The sequence below is a fragment of the Rhamphochromis sp. 'chilingali' genome (genome assembly GCF_963969265.1).
Source record: "Rhamphochromis sp. 'chilingali' genome assembly, chromosome: 9".
NCBI lineage: Eukaryota > Metazoa > Chordata > Actinopteri > Cichliformes > Cichlidae > Rhamphochromis > Rhamphochromis sp. 'chilingali'.
In genome coordinates this window covers 20,856,577-20,877,043 of record NC_137936.1, presented here as the reverse complement: position 1 = coordinate 20,877,043, position 20,467 = coordinate 20,856,577, and the positions used below count along the sequence as shown (strand labels likewise).

Below are 20,467 nucleotides of genomic sequence, written 5' to 3'. Positions count from 1 at the left end.
GTCCTGCCATCTAGAGGAAAATCTTTGATATCACATTGGTCTATTTCTACATGGGTACGTGCTGTATCTGATGTATGAACCAATAGCATCTTGGAGACAAATCAATACTCGGTGCACTCTTTTGTCTGCGACATTTTGGTAGGGGGACCTGAAGTTCAGGTGTAGGGGGCAGGGTGCAGGGGGTAGACCAACAACATTTTACAACATATAAGCCCATGTTACATTTGCTATTAAGACTGGAACTTAATATAACTATTATTATTAGATATTAACAACACGGTAAGCTTAAATTCAAAAGGATGACTCCTTCTAGAAGAAAATCATTTTACTTAGCATCCATATCAAAACATATGTCGGCACTTATAATAAATTATAATTAATTTGAAGCGTTTTCTAAATTAACTTTCATTTCAAACGTCAAATGGACCCTGATACAGACTGTCTAAATGTTTGCTCGCTTTGCACAGAAATAAGATTAAAAAGCATCTCTCCTGGTAGCTACAGTTTCACCATCTTTCTCTCATAAATGTCACTTCAGAATTGAGAGCCACGTCTCTCTGTTATGTCTCTCCCAGTATTATCATTTATCATTATCATAAATTTGCTTTTGTAAAATGTTTTAGAATATTTATCAAGCAGAAAACTTCAGCAACACATTACACATACAGATATAATAAACAAATGCAAAATAAACAGCCTATGTAAGCTTTCAATTTCTGTTTTGATCAAATGACACTTACTGAGCAGTCTTTACCTTAAAAATTCCTTGGAAATGCAATCACTGTACCCTAAGCTAGCACGGAAGTGCGGGTCATACTATACAGAAACAGTTTGTCATATGCTGATCTGTAAAAACAGCTCAGATTTAGAAATGATGGCTCCCAATGCATCTGAGTAACTTCGAAAGAGAAACAGTGTAACTGCCAATACAGTAATTTCTAAAGTTACTCAGATTACGCTCACCCCATCTCTGCAGCGCTGGCTAACGTCACGTCTGAACCGTGAACGCACCACAGGGATGAGACAGGAAAATGACGCATGCATGCGGGATCATGTGGTCATTTAACGGTCTCTGTGGCATCAGCTGAAAGAACCACCGGACAGCAGCTCATAAAAGCTGAAATCACTCGACAGGATTTTGTATTAAACTGCCAATCAGACTTCATTACTCATTAACTGAGTTTCACTTTGAACCCGTTTGTATATTGGATCATGCAGTATTACAAAAAGGATAGAAATATGGAAAGACTGTCCATCTTTATTTCTGAATGTTTTCGTGTGTACAGTATGCAATATGCAGATATCAGAAACTAAGTTTATAATTAACACAATATCTTGAGCAATTTTATTTAATTTTCTTAGTTGAAAATGTGTGTGTATGTGTGTGTAGGCATCAGCAAGGCATAGTGTGACAAATGCTATATGAACAGTCATTATTTTCCAGTACTCCATTTTGAAAGTCCTTTCGTCACAGCCAAGAGTATTCTAAACATTAGACACCAGAGGACACTGTCTCCCCATAAATGTTGTATGAATGTAACCAAAAAAAATGTTCCTCTATACTATTGTTATACTATAACAGCCAGGGGTGTTATAGTGGGGGAATCATTAGAAGAATAACATATTTATTCAAAGATGAATTATTTGGTCACTTCGCAGAGAAACCAAACAAGTATTTAGTAACTCCAACAAGATCCAAACAAACTGAAGTGTGAGCTGAGAGTGTAACTACTACAATTGATCAGCCCCTCGACTGTCCCTGTTTCAGTTTTCACTTGATCTTTACAGTCATCAGATGATCTCTATGGATTCCTTCGCTCTTCTGTAGCTTCGGAGTCAGGTCTCAGCACCTGTGCATTCATAGCCAAGCTGATGCCATCAGTTGAGCCTCCTACTGCTATCCTGGTTCCACCGACGTTGTCCTTCTCTCAGTTTCCAGCAACTCCTCTGGGCTCCTGGGTCCTGTCAGAAAAGCTTTGCTTCACAGGGCCCCACAGGTGCCAGCCAATGGTGGCATGGGAAGACAACACCACGTGGTGATGTTCAGCCAATGTCTGACACCCACAGTTGCACTCTTCCTGGAGGGAAAGTACATTCAGAGATCATAAATGTTTCTATTTTTAATCTCTCTGGCAGAAAAAGAGGAGCAAAGCCACCACTTTTGAAACAATGCCTTTAAATAACACACAACATGTGTGTGGTTGCACGAGCACAAAGCAAAAAAAGAGATTCATCATCGTTGGCTTTGAATGCTTAATGGCATAGACAGAAGACACAGATGTACACACGTATACAGCCCAACATAATGTGCATATGTACTCAGGCATGCTGACATATGAACATGAGTACACTTGCACACAAATTATTCTCACATTCATATATATATATATATATATATATATGTACACATATTGCGCACACAAAATGTTGGTGCTTCTCTTTAATACCAGTCGTTCCTTCAGGCTTGAGCCTTTTCCACTCTGCTCTTATCACTCCATTTCCTTAAAACATTCTGCAGTCACCATGATGACATGGTGCTTGCCCTTCTATCAGAATGCTGCCTGTCACTCAAAGGTCCCACCCACTGACAGTGCATGATACAAAAGCATGGCATTTGCGATTGAATTATCAACAGAGCACTCAGTCATTCAAATGCTCAGGACAGGATTTGGTGACCACCCTGTGAGTGCAGGTCTGGGTTGGGCTGAGATTATATATGCTAAAAAAAAAGGTGGAAATCAAAGAGATGTCAAAGTATATCCATATCACATTGGTGCTATAGTTTATTGAGACAGCTGAAGCAAATAGTATTCAGTGAGCAATTTAAAGAAATATAAAGGTTTGAGTGAAGAGCTTTAGCTAAGCAGACAAAGTGGATGAAGAAAAAAGAACAAAGAGGGACGAAGATTCATAGAGGAGAGTGTGTGAGCAGGGGTTAAGGCTGAGGGTGTGTTGTGGGCTCAGCAGCGAATTTGACGATGCACTGGGAGAACAGCTGCGCTGCAGGGCTTTCAGGCTCCATCACTACTGCTCTCCTTCAAGCAGCTCCACCAACACACTCCCTCTCTTACACACAAATGTGCACACAGCGCTCATAAACATCACAAAAGCACTGATTGTTGCATCAGTGCACATGAACGTGCTGTAGCAATCGCCAGGTTTTCAGACGTATGTGGTGAAATTTAAAATACTTTCAAAATTCCCAAATTTTCTTTTACTGGGAATTTTTACTGTGGCCAGGATTAAACTGGAACAGAAAGAAAATACCAATAAGGCAGCTTATGAGCACTAGCAAAGGCCACCTTAAGGTATATATGGTATAACTAATTTAAGTAATTCAATGCGAGACATAAAAGACAGAGTAAAAGCTAAGTGCATTGAAATTTAAATAGAAAAATAAGAGCTTTTACACCATGAATTGCAATTGAAAAACTACCTTCAGAGATCGCCCATACACTACATATTCAGTCCAGCAACAATGAGAACATGAGGCATGTTCTGCAGGTAATTTTATTTTGCTGCTTTTCCTGTACATGGATGAAACACTAAAGACAAAACATCTCAGCAGGGACCTGTTGAAAAAATATCGACAGGGAGATTAAAACGTCACTGTCCCTTTGTCTGGCAGTGTAATAAAAAATGGTTGAAGTTAAACTAATTTTCTCGCGTGACGCATGGAAAGTATTAAAGGCGTAAAATCTTTTAAAAGTTCATTTTGGTTGGGAAAGTTTGGTGGTGCAGTGGTCCATGGGGGCCACTGCAACCTCCGTCTGTGTTTTTATTCCATTTTCAGTGATTTTGAAGGAGACAAATTTGAACACAGTCTCACTAAAAACATGGACATGCTGTTACATGCTCAGTGCTTTTCCAGGTGAGTGAACCCTACAACATTTAACTATTATTTCCACTATCTTCACTACCATACGGTCGTCTCTGCAGCGAAGCCAGGTTCTGGACATGAGGCGAAAAAGAAGAAGAATGCTTTGTATGGGTAGAGTTTGGTTAGTACTAAATCATTACACAAATAAAGTCAAATAAAGCCCCCACTGCCAGCTGTTAACATACAATGTTGTAAACCACTGATTGTTATTTTTGTTAAAACATGGGAAGCAGTTAGTGTCATGATTCGGCTGTATGCAGGCAGGAATTGGACCCAAACGCAAACTCACTGGAAACAGGACTGAACTCAAAATGGCAGCTTTTATTGCTGAACACAAAACTCCACAAAACCTAAACTGGGAAGAATTTAACAAAACACACACAGCTTGAGGGAGATCACGACACTGACACAGAGAAACACAGGGCTTAAATACACTGGGAAATAACGAGGGGACTGACAGAGCTGGGAGAAATCGGACATAACGAGACCCAAGGGAAGCGAAACTCAATACATTCACGTAGGACACAGACCTTCAAAGTAAAACAGGAAATGTAACATAGACGCAGACTTGACTAGGGGAGACAGAGCAACTAAGAAACACAGAGAACAATAACAAGGAGACACAGAGGGCAGCTACTAAATACTCAGAAAACTAGAGAGAATACAAGAAAGCCAAACTAAGACACTAGACTAAAGAATAAACTGGGGCAACAAAGAGAACTAAGATCATAACACAAAAACTCAGAGACACAAGAAACTCAAAACACTGGGTCACCGACCCACGACCGTGACAGTTAGTCTGTGTGAGCTTTGCACACAGACTAATTTCTCACAAATGAAAAACTTAACTCGTGAGAAACAAATACAACCCCACTTTTTTAATCAGTACAAAAAAGCAGAATATAAATATGACACATTGTTTTACAGATTGCTATTTCTTGGCTGGATGCAGCGATTCCTTGAAGTCTTTTCACTATACTTCACAATGATACATTTATGTAATAAACAAACAAGATATAATGTTGATTAGTCAGCATTTCAAATAGACGTTGGCTTCTATCCAAGCAATTCCCCTGCCAGTCTCTGTTTTTTATGCTAAGGTAAGCTGTTCTTTCCAACTTCTTTTTTAAAGTATAGATAAGAGAAAGGTATAAATATTATTATCTAACTCACAGCAAGAAGAAAAAAAGCATAGTATTATTATATTTTCCAAATTTTCACATGCCTAAATACCAGTTAATGATCTTTTTGTCTATAAATTGGAGTAAACCAACTGTATCATCCCCTTCAATGGAACTTTTTTCCTTTAATGTGTCACATATTTGTCCATACTATGATTACATTATCAACAATGTATGATGAATAAAGTGACTTTTAAACAAACATTTGTCCTCAGAACAGTTTTGGATTTAATTACCAACACACACACACACACACACACACACACACACACACACACACACACACACACACACACACACACACACACACACACACACACACACACACACACACTACTCTTCTATATGTAAATAATTCAAGATGATTCTAGAAGGAACCATTATCCTTAGCAGACAGGTAAGCTGATACAGTACCCCGTCCCTGCCTCCTCACCCAGGTGTATTTTACCCCTCACCAACTGCTGCTGCAGTTAACTCACTGACTACTCCAGCGGGGACGAAGAGGGGCTTTTTCTGCTCTTTGTTGTCCACTGGAACATGTAGGTGAGACGGAGGCCTCCCTCAGCTGTTAGCAGGTAGGACTTTGTAATACCATACTGAGCTGTTTGTGCAAATAACAACAAGGGAATGTAGGAATTATTTCAGACTCCATTTTCATGTTGTCTGTGGGATGTTACTGAAGGAAATTTGGTGAACAGTGAATGTGGTTGAACTGAGATACCTACACTTTTATATTACATTACCACTACCATGTCTCATTTTACTTATTCATAGCTACTGCAAAGGAACCTGTATATAGTCTCTGAAATTAAAATGAAGACAAAAGTTGTTAAATGGTCTTCTATGTATAACAGATACAAGTGTTTTGTGATACTGTTGTGTATGCCAGATGCAGTCTTTACTTAACGATTTTAATGATGATAGTAGACCTGTATAGGAGGTATATATCTTTTTTTACAAAACAACAGAAGGTAGTGAATTGGACTCATAATGCATAACGGAAAGAATCTTGCTAATGTCAGTAACAATATTTTTAAGTAATGCATTTGCTCAAATGTTTCTGATAACGATTTTTAATCTCACTCAGAGAAAAAAATCTGTAGCAAAGCAAAATAAGGTATGACTCATCCCCTTGTTACATAGCACACATGGCTGAAAGGAAAGTGTTTTGTATGTTTGCATACATCTGGAACATTCGGTTATTTGCTCAACAGCTGTAATGGGAGAGAGGTAGGTGTTACAACTAGATCAGGCTAGGTGGTGTTGACTTACTTTCTCATCATGAAAACATGCAACATACTGTCAATGAAAAGGAATCACACTCGCTGACAGGAGGTCTGTGAAAACAAATAACAGCAATCATTTATATTTGTATAGACGGTATACACCACAGAAAATATTTTTAAATCAAATAGTGAGCATCGCTTTGAATGATTACCTTATATAAGTAGATGCAGTTCATTAAATTTAATTGGCACCCTCCATAACAAACCCCCTATGGTTGCCAGAGTAAACATTCCCTTTGAAATATTATATAGCAGCACGTTAACAGTGCAGTATGTATTTATATATGCAACTAAGGTACATTTGTTATAAGGCTATTCCATGTGAGCTATATCACATTCATCACATCTGTGAAGTGATAAATGCAAACCTTTTGGTTTTGGGAGATGAAGGGATCACAGATTTTATCAAAGAATGTAAATCATTGAGATCCTGCTTAACACCCACTTCTGAGCAAGAACTGACCCCCTTTGTGTCCCACTGCTATGCTTTTAGTGCTGGATTGTTTTAGAAGCCACGATAGGGTGCTTTGTGGTTACAAAGCAAGCAGGTTAATTAGTTCTGTGCTTAAATAACTATGGAAACAAATCACAGAGGATGGTTAAAGGCCTGAATGTTTATGATAATGAATAGTTATTATAATTTAAGTGATGATGGAAAAAATGAATTATTGCAACATTATACAAAAAAGTTGTTTTCCACTGTTTTACTTCACTTCTTCTTTTAATAAGATGCGATAAGCATGAACTTCAGTCACCAGTAACTGTTATTTTTATATATATGTTTAATTTTTTTATTCTGAAACACACACACATAATTAAAACACCCAAAATCTGATGCCAGCAACTTGTTTCCCAAAAAAGGGGGGATGTTGTGTTGCATTAGCTGTTCTTTCACACTGTGAGCTGTTGGAACAGCTGCTTTAGTTTTAAAAGCAAAATGTTTTGCAGTTCTTGATTAATATAGGATTTTTGCTTCTTATCATTTCAGACCCCCCTTTGTCATATCTTAATGAACTGATGGACTAGAGATTTCACTCTCAACCTATGTATGGAATCACACTGTTCTAATACAGTGGCTTGCAAAAGTATTCGGCCCCCTTGAACTTTCCCACATTTTGTCACATTACAGCCACAAACATGAATCAATTTTATTGCAATTCCACGTGAAAGACCAATACAAAGTGGTGTATACGTGAGAAGTGGAATGAAAATCATACATGATTCCAAACATTTTTTACAAATAAATAACTGCAAAGTGGGGTGTGCGTAATTATTCAGCCCCCTTTGGTCTGAGTGCAGTCAGTTGCCCATAGACATTGCCTGATGAGTGCTAATGACTAAATAGAGTGCACCTGTGTGTAATCTAATGTCAGTACAAATACAGCTGCTCTGTGACGGCCTCAGAGGTTGTCTAAGAGAATATTGGGAGCAACAACACCATGAAGTCCAAAGAACACACCAGACAGGTCAGGGATAAAGTTATTGAGAAATTTAAAGCAGGCTTAGGCTACAAAAAGATTTCCTAAGCCTTGAACATCCCACAGAGCACTGTTCAAGCGATCATTCAGAAATGGAAGGAGTATGGCACAACTGTAAACCTACCAAGACAAGGCTGTCCACCTAAACTCACAGGCCGAACAAGGATCAGAAATGCAGCCAAGGATCAGAAATGCAGCCAAGAGGCCCATGGTGACTCTGGACGAGCTGCAGAGATCTACAGCTCAGGTGGGGGAATCTGTCCATAGGACAACTATTAGTCGTGCACTGCACAAAGTTGGCCTTTATGGAAGAGTGGCAAGAAGAAAGCCATTGTTAAAAGAGAACCATAAGAAGTCCCGTTTGCAGTTTGCCACAAGCCATGTGGGGGACACAGCAAACATGTGGAAGAAGGTGCTCTGGTCAGATGAGACCAAAATGGAACTTTTTGGCCAAAATGCAAAACGCTATGTGTGGAAAACTAACACTGCACATCACTCTGAACACACCATCCTCACTGTCGAATATGGTGGTGGCAGCATCATGCTCTGGGGGTGCTTCTCTTCAGCAGGGACAGGGAAGCTGGTCAGAGTTGATGGATGGAGCCAAATACAGGGCAATCTTGGAAGAAAACCTCTTGGAGTCTGCAAAAGACTTGAGACTGGGGTGGAGGTTCACCTTCCAGCAGGACAACGACCCTAAACATAAAGCCAGGGCGACAATGGAATGGTTTAAAACAAAACATATCCATGTGTTAGAATGGCCCAGTCAAAGTCCAGATCTAAATCCAATCGAGAATCTGTGGCAAGATCTGAAAACTGCTGTTCACAAACGCTGTCCATCTAATCTGACTGAGCTGGAGCTGTTTTGCAAAGAAGAATGGGCAAGAAGTTCAGTCTCTAGATGTGCAAAGCTGGCAGAGACATACCCTGAAAGACTGGCAGCTGTAATTGCAGCAAAAGGTGGTTCTACAAAGTATTGACTCAGGGGGCTGAATAATTATGCACCACCCCACTTTGCAGTTATTTATTTGTAAAAAATGTTTGGAATCATGTATGATTTTCGTTCCACTTCTCACGTGTACGCCACTTTGTGTTGGTCTTTCACGTGGAATTGCAATAAAATTGATTCATGTTTGTGGCTGTAATGTGACAAAATGTGGGAAAGTTCATGGGGGGCCGAATACTTTTGAATACTGTATGTGCAGAATCTAGTTCAGCATTGCTTTGCTGATATAGGCAAGACCTTTCCTGCTAAAAATGGCAGCATAAACTTGTATAAGTAGTTCAGCATTGATAGAGTCATTAAGCATGTGCAAGTTTTCTCTGCCATGTACACTAACACAGCCATGTATCTGCTTAAATACTGGCTTATAGAAACTCAAGTGAGACTTGTTTTCAAAAAGGAATTTCACATTTTTGGTTTGTCAGCTCAGAGGAAAGTTTTTCCGCCTCGCCTCAGTCCATCTTAAATGTAAAGGTGGTAGAATTTATGAATGTTGTTTATATTTGCCACTTTTTTTTTTCTTTTTTTTCTTTTTTTTTTTTTTTTAGCATGGTAGAGTTTAAACTTCCATTGTTGATGGAACAGTAAGCTATGTTTCTGGCAGTGGTTTTCAAATTTCCTGAGCCCATGCACTGCTTTTCACTGCAGAATCTTGTCTATACAAAGCTGACTTTCCGATTTGATTATAATATATTTTAGGGACGGCATTTTAAAGTTTCAGGTTTAATATGCTTTATTTTTTTATATGAGCGTAGCGCTTAAATATTCGGAAGTCAAGTCATTTTTCAATTGGATCTCAACTCTTGAAAGGGGAGTATACATACATGGGGTGGGAGTTTATTGAGCACCAGCAAGTTCTAATCGAGTAAATTATATGACTGACCCAGTTTATGACTGATGTCCTGCTATTTATTTATTCATTTTAATTTTCGGGGTTTCAAATGGATTTTAGACATATTTGGTGGTACATTCTCATAAGACAGCCTTCCGAGGGAGTTAACAGGTTGTAATTAGTTTAAAGATAAGTTTATGTTCTGCAACAATATCCGGAAGGAAAACTGAAAGGTGTCGCTTTGTTATTTATTTATTATTTATTAAAGAGGCGCTGTCACTGGATAGCCCGCTTGACCCAGCAACGATCTGTAGTGTGCAGAACCATGAGTCGGAAGCAGGAGGAGGAGAGCTCGCTCTCAGCTGGACACTGGTTTCACTGTTGACTGGCTCCGTGACGATAAGCAGGCAGCAGACGAGGATGCTCTGTTGTCTGGTGCGCACTCTCCTGTCTCCAGCTCTCCACAATCACCATGGAAGAGCCTAATTAATGCACAGCCTCTCCGTGTCTCTCCCACTCCCGGAGCTGATGAATTTTAGAGCGCCGTTAGAGACGGGACCTGCGTTTTTCGCCCTCCGAAGCTCCGGACTCGGCTATCCATCGGAGAGGACCGCGACTGAATTATAAAGTCTTCAGAAAAGGTAGCTCACAGCGTGGTGCGGGTTCTGCTCCACAAACTGAAGTTAGCCTCTTAGCATAGCCGCGTTTTCCTGCATGCAGGCAATGATGTTTTTTTTTTTAATGTATATTTTATTATTGTCAGAGGACAGCAGATATTAAAGGCCACTTTCCTCTCGATGCTGTCCTGTTCTGTAGATTCACAGATCTGTCGCCTTGTCATAAACAATAGCGGCCACTGGTAAATTGACATGAATAGAGCTCTCCAGGGCTGATACCAGGCTGATACCTTTTCTGGTCATGTGGACCGTCCACTGTATTAGCCCCGAGTGTGAGAGCACCGCTGATTGAGGTTTGTTGTAATAACGTTGCCAGCTGTTTCTGATGGGCAGCGGGGACCATCTGACGGCTGTGCGCTGCTCAATTTTCACTATGAGCGCCCGGAGTCCAGCCTGTCATTTCACATCGCTGTGTTTTTTTTTTGTTTTTTTTTGTTTTTTGGGGGGGCGGGGGGTGACCATGTCTTACCTTGGTGGTGTCCAAGGAGAAACACGAGGACGCTCGATGATGGTTATTTTGTCACGAATTGCTCATGGAAATGTCAGTATCTGTTTCCATCACGGTCGCACGGTCGACGACGTCGATGCAGCAGTGAAATTAATATCTAGAAAAATTATGCACTTAATACGCATTGTTCTCATTTTGAGCTTGCACACTAGCCTTGGCTACATGATGGCAGGAGCGTAGTGCAAAAAGAGACGTAAAGCAGCCAGTCTCGCTGCAGCGAGGTGTAGAGCCATGCATTACAATAATACACATATCACATTTTGTGTGTGTGTGTGTGTGCAATAAGAAGATTAGTTCTTCTTGGAGCATCACTGCAGTGTGACCTTTTTGTGTTTCTTCCTCTGCGGGCCTGCTCGCAGTTCAAGGACTTACACAGCTGATGTGACCAAGTGATGCCTGAGAGTGGCAGCTCTGAATTGTGGCATGTTGCTTTTATTCCCCCCCCCCCCCCCCCCCCTTGTGAAATATGGTTATTTTTAGACAATTTGGGGCAATTTACTAATCCCAGACTTTGATCGTTACATCAAAGCCAATCAAAGCCTGCTATATTTGTTGAAGGTGATCAGGTAATTTCTCTGTTTGAGTTACTCACAGGACTGTGGAACCAGGATTGCTTATCAGAGAGGAAAATAAAAAATGGGTTAGAGTTTCACTGAGAATGTGCTTTGGTATCTCTGTTAGATTAATTATCATTCCTATCATAAATTATAAGACCTTATAATGTTGCAAACATTAATTATAGGCATGTATCGATATGGTTAATGCTCTTTTTTTTTTTACATCATTAAACTCCAATTGTTTGCAATTCCATTGGGAGCACCTCCTGTGTTGTATATATGTTTAGTACACAGCAGATGACAGGGAAAGAACTGTATGCTGATTTAGCACTATTATTAGTCGGAAAGATTAGAGGTTATTCCTAACTGTCAGTACTGAATATAAACAAAGTTAAGGCATGGCAAAGCCAGTTTTATTTACACAGCAGGGAAAATTAGAGAAATGAAGACGAGAACAACATAAAAATAGTAGAATTAATGGAAATGCTATCGATCAATAATGTTTTAAAACAATAGCAACAAAAAAAAATAATTCACAACATTCAGAAATAAATCATTCACTTTGTCCAGGGTGTATTCAAGCATCTAGGGTCCAATGTAATGGAGCTTTGAATGTATGTTGAACAGACTGTCAGGACTCCAGGTCCCAGGGCGAACATGGATATGAGGAAGTAAAGCCATTCACAGTTTTGTATCCAGAAAAAGAACCTTAAAATCTTTACTTGTTCATACTGGATGCCTTTGCAGCAATTGAGGTAGGTTCAGTGTAATGAGCTTTGTGTTGTTACAAAAAACAAACTGTCTTTCTCACATTTTTTTCAGAGGCAAATTATGCCAGCAGCATCAGAGTCGGACACCCTGGTGACTTGCCACCTCATTGGTCAGACTACTCTGCCCTCCTATAGTCTCCCGGTCTACCCTGGCAGATCCATGCTGCTGGATGCTCCTCACAGAGCCACGCCCGCACCATGAGCGCCAACGGGCCTGCCCCAGACCCAGCCCCTACCGCCCCAGAAGCCCCTCCCACCTCAACGACCGCCCCTGCTCCGGGTCCAGCCCCGGCCTCAGCCCCAGCACCGGCTCCCACGGCACCACCTGCTCCCCCCGCTCCACCTGCCCCAACATCCTCTACCATCCCGGTAGGTGCGTTGGCACAGAAGAAGCGGCAGCAGTATGCCAAAAGCAAGAAACAGGGCAGTAACGCCAACAGTAGGCCACCGAGGGCTCTGTTCTGTCTTAACCTCAACAACCCTATACGCAGGGCCTGCATCAGCCTGGTGGAGTGGAAGTATCCTTTAAAATGGTGCATGTGCATGCTTGTGTTTAGATTGGACAAAAGATAAAGGCTGATAAAAGAGTAGATATGGGCAAAGGAGGAAACTGTGAAATTTTGGTGTTTAGAGCTTTATGTAACACATGTAATTACGTATTACATCGAGTTATCTAATAGCCATTAATAATTGGATGTATCATTCAGAACTCTAAATAATTTGATGATCATTGAAATTGTAAAATAACATCTCAGATAGAAGCAGTATGGCTGCAAAGTAGCAAAGTCTTTGTTTCTCTTCATATGAACAGGATAGTGCAGGATTTTGGGTCACTGTAGCACAGAAACACAAAAATGTTTGAAAATATGTTTGTATGTGTGAGAAACTGCGACAGGCAGCTTTAAATTTTTTATGACCCTTGATAGGGAAACAAATTTCTGCTGATCTTTTTCCTGATCAATGAAAACTGATCATTTTTGGTGTCTACAACTCTTGGATCTTAGCTACGATAATTAAGTAATGATTATTGATGACTGCCACTAAATGTAGACTTAGGTTAACTAAATGGTAAACAGATTAAATTTCTCATGGTTTACATATTGTCTGCTTATTTTGGAGCATTTTTGTGTTTAGTAAAGCTTTGAATTCAGTTTTTCTAGTTTATTGATTCTGATGGAAAACGAATACACTTAAAGTCACAGGAAAAGAAGTTTCTATATTATCTTAAATGCTGATAAATATATATATATATATGTATTTTAGGTAGGCGCAATGTAGCTTATGTGCTATTTGAAGCATGTCTCTCCAATAAAGACAGAGTGAACATTACCATGTCATTACGGGTGAGCTTTATAGACGAAGCAACTGAACCCTGGCACAGCACAGCTGTGGTGGTGTTTTTGCTGGAACAGATGCTTCTATCACAAAAGCCGTCAGATGTTATAAAGTAGATTGCTCAACATGAATCACAGAGATATATTCATAAGCCCTCTTTTCATGTTTGTTGAAAAAAAAGTCTCTGGGGATTGACTACCAGTACACTTTAGGAAATGCAGCTGTAGCCATATCAGGTGTCCCAAATTGCTCTGCATGGACTACGTGCAACAGCACGGCACAAATGGCATTTCTTTCTCAAATGTTGTTGGAATAGGGTCGTTTTTCCTTTTTTATTACATTTTTGAATGACAAGAAGCTTAAATTTAACCTTTCAGGATTTGAAAATGAAAATGGAAAGCTAGAGTAAAATATGTCAGTGCTTACTGTAATGGAGGACATAATGGAGGTGAATGCTTTTCCCACTGTTTTAAAAATTTTAGTCATAAAAATCTGGCACGGTTCAGCATTTCATTAGATCAGTGTAGCTTGTCATAAACCCTCTGTTGGGATTGCAGTTGTTTTTTAGATGCAAGTGTTTTTCTTTCTTTTCCATTATTTTCCATCATAGATATTTTTACCAGTTTTTTCAACTTTTTTGCCTTTTTCAGTCACGTTATATGCATGTGTACGCATGTGTGGCGTCATCAGTGCAAATTATATAAACTTGAAAAAGGGGTAAAATTTGCATTATTATAAAAACCAAATCAAAACATTAAATGACAAATACATAAAAACAAATAAAAATAAATGAGAGCTAAGATTCATGAAACAAAGCTCTGTATTCTACTGTATAAGTGAAGTATTTCAGTAAGTATTTTGTTAGATACACGATTTCAAAAAAATACAGAAGTTCAAATGTGCAGTTTTTATCCATATAATTTATTGCTTCATCTCTCTGTCATCATTTTCCTTAACTTCCTCTCTCAGGCCATTTGATATCTTTATATTAATTGCTATTTTTGCCAACTGTATGGCCTTAGCTGTTTATATCCCTTTCCCTGAAGACGATTCCAACTCCACTAACCATGACCTGGTGAGTAGTTTGTATCTGTTGGTGTCTGCTACATACACATTGCTCCACATAGTAACAATATCAACTAAGAATGTCAACTTCTTACTGTCTTCTTAATGATTGGATAATTAGTAAGGAATATAAAAAATATTATTTTTGCTGTATTTGTGATGAAACTGAAGGAAGATTGTCGAGTGCAGTGTATGCTGTACTCTTCTTGTCTGGTTAGCTTTCATCAGATTATATTATCATTAAGCTGTTTCACGACACATTATCAAACGTGTTGTTGCTTTATAATCCTCTTTAAGTATATAGATTGATAATATCATTCTTCTGAGATGAAGATACCAGAGGTTTTGCAGTAACAGCAGGACACTGCATAGAGACAGTGTTTTCTGTGTATACAGTAGCTTTATTATTTAGCATCTGCCGTGCTTAGGAGAGAAATACTTAGACACCCATTCTCACGGTGCTTTATCATGTCATCGTTTTCAGGTTTTATTCAGCGTTCTATTTTTAGAATTTTATCGTCATTGCACCACTCTTTGCACCTTGTGCATTTATGTCTGTATGATGAATTATGGGGGGCGTAGTTGTTGTAAGCATTGTTCCACAGCTGAGGATAAGTGGATTCTTCAAAGGCCAAACAGATGCATAGAATCTGCGATGCTCGCATGAACAGAGTTTGATAGTGTTTAGTGTGTTTTGAGTGGCGTGTCGAGTGAGTATGAAGACATGAAAGGATTTGAAAGCTCTATTTATGAGCAGAAACATGTGAGTGAAAGGTTATTGGCTTGCTCTAAATGACTCCTCTGACTGTTATGTTGCTGAACGTGCTGTGAAAGATAAGCTACAGCTCTGGTTAAAAGTGAGTTGGTCTACTTTAGAAAGGTGTGCTGCGTCCCAGTTTGACCTCCTGGAGGGTGACCTCGGGGTGTTTGTTTACACAGCACTGCTACATCAGAGAAAAGTGGGCCATCTGGGACGTTACAGTGCCTGATACAGTATTATCTACCATATGCTGTCAAGTTCAGCTTGGAGTGAAATCCAAAAGTGGTCTATTAGAATCGTAATGGTGACAACTAGATGAAACTGTTGTAAAAGAAAATACAGAAAAAGAGTCTAGAAATAAGTAATACTTAGTTCCTCTTCTCTGAATATGAAAACATATTTTATTTGAAAACTATTGTCATTCTTTTGCATTGTGAATAATGATACAAAAGGCTTTTTGTGATTTAATTTGTGTGTGTTTGTCTGCCTTTATATCATAGAATATCTGTAGTAGGAAAATGCTTTAATGACAGACCATACATTTGAGTTTTATTTGAGCATTGAGATAAACTACATGCAAATGAATGAGAGCTTCATTGTGCATTAGATGGCTGTTGAACCAAACAGCTTTCAGGGACAGATGCCACTTACTAATATGTGTCTAGCTTCAAACTGTTAATGGACTGTGTGGCTGCTTGCTTATTTTGTACCAGTAACTTTGTATAGTGTCTATAGCTTAGATCTTTTTACAAATGCACCTTAATGCACTGTGAGCATCATGGTGGCATTTTAATCAGTTCAAAGTGTCTGAATTTACATATATGTCTGTTCAGATATGAATTAGTTTGGCAGCAAAGTCTGGGAACCTTTTAAATGTTGAGTTAAATGGTTACCAAATACCTTCACTTATTAGGAGGGATACTATTTGCCACATAGCAGTTATTGTATGTGTCTTACTTCTTTATGTTTGTTGTCTGAACTTGCTCACCGTCTTCTAGTGGTTTACATAGGAGTGTCAAATTGGATTTATGAATGCACCCATTAAGAATTAACGAAAAACCTCAGTGCCTGTCAGGATCCAGGACTGAATAGTACATTTATGTGGCTCTCATGCTTCATGAACAAGGCCATTAAGCAGAGATGAGACGATGGGCTGATGAGTAGATATGAATAGATTTATCATGTATTGGTGTGCTTTCAGTAATATATACAGTTAGAGCTTTAACTTTTTAGACGTATAACTCTAACCTACTCTGTATTGAATTCATACAGAGGCTTTTTTAGTACACTATATAGGTTTTTTTTTTTGCTTACAGCGGTTACACTGATTATTGCCCAGTGCTACACACAGCTTCCTCTTGCTTGCACAGGCTTTTGGTTTAATTCTGCAGAGGCAGCATATAATCAAATACTAGAGGGCAAATAATGCAATCTTTTCCTTTTCAGCATCGCTCGAACAATAGAAATCTTTATAGGGCAGGTGTGCCAGCTTGGCCTTGGTTGTTCTACAGAACTCACGCTGTAGTCACAGGAGGAGCACTAGAGAGAAAAACGCTGAGCTGGTTTTGTTGTAGCAGCCAGCAGGTAAGGCTGGAGTGAAGATTGCCATTTCACACTACTCTGCTCTGCAGCCTCACAGGTGGACTGATATGAAACCTGAGTTGCTGTGCTCAGAGGCTGATGTGTAAAGCACGGAACAAATGATATCCGAAAGCTGCGATAGCATGCAGGTTTTAATTCACTTACAAAGCACAGAGACACTAAAACCAGCATGCAATACGCTGCTGTGTGGATGTGTAAACTATATTCAGGACAGTCCCTGCATGTTCTGTTGAAATCACAAGATAAAATACTCAGTCTGTGCATTTTACACTGTGTGCACAGTATGTAGGTGCTGCAGAGCTGCTTGACTTGGAACATTACATTGCTGCAAAGTCACAGAGGCCTTTATAGCCTGAGTCTGCCCATCTTGTTAGTAAGGCTTGGTTAAATGCAGCAGCTCATTATAAATAGAAAGCAATTTTCTCCTCAGGCGGAACAGAGGGCATAAGATTGGGGTCTAGCTACCACCAGGAGGCACAAGTGAGTAACAGGATGTAGCCAGCACACAAATACACACATGCACCGTGAGACCACAAACCCTTGTCAGGACCTTATAGTCATATTTTCATTAATCTCTTGCTTAGTTTGCTCTCTGACTGCTCTTCTTTGTTTAGTCATTTCACTTCAGTAATAAGAAATGTACACGTAACCCACCCTACACGTGACTGCGTCTCCTCCACACCCACCTTGTCCAAGGGACAGACAAATAGTCTGTGACCCTCCTGCCTTTGCTTTAAGGTCATTTCTGACTTATCTATCTGAGTCTCAACACCACAGGCAGCTCCTGCTGAAGGTAGCTGAGCAAAACAATGACCTTTTCACGGTGAATATGATTCATACATCTTATCCTTTGTCAGGCAACATGCAGTGAATTGCGTCTGGTATCAGGTAGTGTCTGTGCCCATATCCCTGTAATTGCGTAACTCTGGAGCTGCAGAGCTATTTATTTTACTGGGGACAAAAGGACACTAACATGTAAAGAGTCAGTCTTCAACCAACAACGAGGTCATTTGGATGCCAGCAGAGAATGATCAATTCTGACCAGTTTCCCTTTGGATGCTGTTACAATTTACTGTGCCACAATTTTTAAAATACAAATAAATGGTATAAGTTTGATATGGTATAATGGTAATGGTATAAACTGATGCCATATATGGCTTCAAATATACTACAGAATAACTAATCACACAAATCCACCACCATGTATCCCCCTAAGCTTACATTCAGTCAGTTACAACACAGTGCAATGCCAACTCTACTAAAATCACATAGATATGTCACACAATGAGCAACATGTTTACAGGAACTAAAAGAAGAGAGGCTATTACATGTGAAGTTAACATGCATGGGACTCTGTCCTAGGCATGAAATGTGCCTATTGTGTACTAGAAAATGAGCAACTATCAGCGTCATCATCAGTTCTGATGTAAATACGTACCAACAACTATCAAGGTGCCAAACTTGTGACCCAAAGCCAAATGCCTGCTGACTGATCACAATCATCAAGTTTTTCAGAGTGACAACGAACCACTGAGAGGCATTCAGTGCTTCCTGTCAAATCTGAGGCACAGCACAGCAAAGTTTTCACAACTAATTATAATTTGAACATGTCTGGATTATTGTCAGTCTCACTTTTAAAAATGTTTTTACACGGCTGGAGATTTTAGAGATAATGTTTTGAATATTTTACACCAACACTTTCATTAGTGTGTTGAACATAATCATTGCACTTAGGTTCAAACTCCACTTCAGTAGTACTGGTGGTTTATGATGTGTACAGCTTGCCTTTGTTATTATCAGCAAAAATATACAATATACACTATTTCCACTTTATATACGCAGTGGTCTTTATGGTATGTCTCAGCAAAAGAATGAAGTGGCCAATTTAAAAAAAAAGTTATGGTCACCATGTGTCTTTATAGACCATATGCTGTTCACAATTATAATTTAACACAAAAAGTGCCAACGTGGGCTTGGAGGTGTAAAAGGTCCCACTATCCCTAAGCTTTTGGAGGGAGCTGAGGGAGCAGATGACAAGTATTGTATAGGAAGTGCTGCCAAGGTTCACATGTCAGTGCTTTAGTGGCATGTTGTGTTATAGAAGAGTGTAAATGTAAATGAAGCAGTTGGCTTTCTCTCTTTGTGTGCGTATGTGTGTGTGTGTAATGGCTGGCACAAGCAGTAACGCCTGGACCGTGGACTCCCATAGAGATGATTGTAGAAGTATGTGTTTAGTCACTTAACGTAGCTGCTCATTTGTGGCTCACACTAGCTCTGTCCCTGCTTGTTATCTTGAATGTGTAGTTTTGCACATGTGCCTAAGTGCGAGAGTGTGTTTGTCTGTGTGTGTGTTTGTGTGTGTGTAATTGAGGTAGAGATGGAGAGAGGCAGAGCTATGCTAGCTTTGTGCAAATGCTGTGTGACTGTGCAGCCATGATAATGTACAACAGCCGAGCATGTGCAAAGGCTGTGCATCAAACAGGCCTTCTTAAAGGGGAAAACTGTTTTAGGAAGAAATTCTGTTTTTTTTTCTATAGACGCGGAATCATTTCTTATAAAAATATTTTCATCAAGATTGCATGAGGAAAAAGAGAAGTTGCCATTTTTTGTTTGCTGTCCTAAGCGTTTGTTGATTTGCTGTTGATGATAGATGATGATTAGAAATATAATGTGATGTATTTGAATTTCTATTTGCATGTTACACTGACAAACTTTATACCAACCCTTCATAAGATTCATGAGATCCAAGAAAACCTTCATGACCTCTCTGTTGAAAATGAGTGTTTGTGGTTTTATTTCAGTTAAAACAACATTTTCATATAAAATATGTTGTCGTCCCTGGATTTTGTCGTAAAAATTTTACATGTATGTTTGTCAGTTTTGGACTCTTTATATTTGGTTGTTCTAATATATGAAGTTTAGATTTTGGTGATGATTTTTGTGAATGTTGGATTCCTGTTTTGGGGCCTTGTCTATAGTATAATGTAAGTCTTAGTTCTGGTTTCCATTTGCATTATCCTTTGTCTTATTTCCTTGTTCATGTCTTGGTTTCTCTGTGTTCACTTGTTATGTGTCAGTAGTTTATGTGCCATGTCTTTTGGCATTTTTTCTGTTTTATTTTGAAAGATAGTTTTCCTTCCTCTGATGTGTTAGTTTTGCTTCCTGTCTGACCTCCCCTGATTGTGTCCACCTGTTGTTGATTACTTTGACCTGGGTCTCATTCAGTGAGTGCTATAGTTCTGGCAGTGTATACACTGTATATGCATCTGTGTACCTCTTTGTCAAGTTTGCATCTCCCATGTTTTCCTAGGTTGTTTTGTGTTGTTTCCTGTCAGAAGCATTGTTGCTCTGTACAGGTCATGTGGTATTGTAGATAACTGCTGTAGTGTAAAAACTCAATCCTGTTTTTTCCCCTCCACTGAGCTGTAACTGTGGCGAGACAAACTACCTGATCTCTGACAACAGCAGCATTTTCAGCATTATTTATTTATTTATAAGTGACTTATGTATGTATGTATGTATATATATGTATA

The 20,467-nt window shown here is 39.3% G+C and overlaps 1 protein-coding gene across 1 annotated transcript in view; it reads left to right on the top strand.

The window, feature by feature from the left end:
* Positions 1–10,131: 10,131 nt before the first annotated feature.
* LOC308403007 (voltage-dependent L-type calcium channel subunit alpha-1D-like) overlaps positions 10,132–20,467 on the top strand; it is a 63,694-nt gene continuing 53,358 nt past the window's right edge. The window contains 3 exon segments of the mRNA XM_080892219.1: positions 10,132–10,301; positions 12,225–12,690; positions 14,477–14,582. Coding sequence (XP_080748345.1) covers positions 12,371–12,690; positions 14,477–14,582 — 426 coding nt within the window. The 5' untranslated portion in view covers positions 10,132–10,301; positions 12,225–12,370.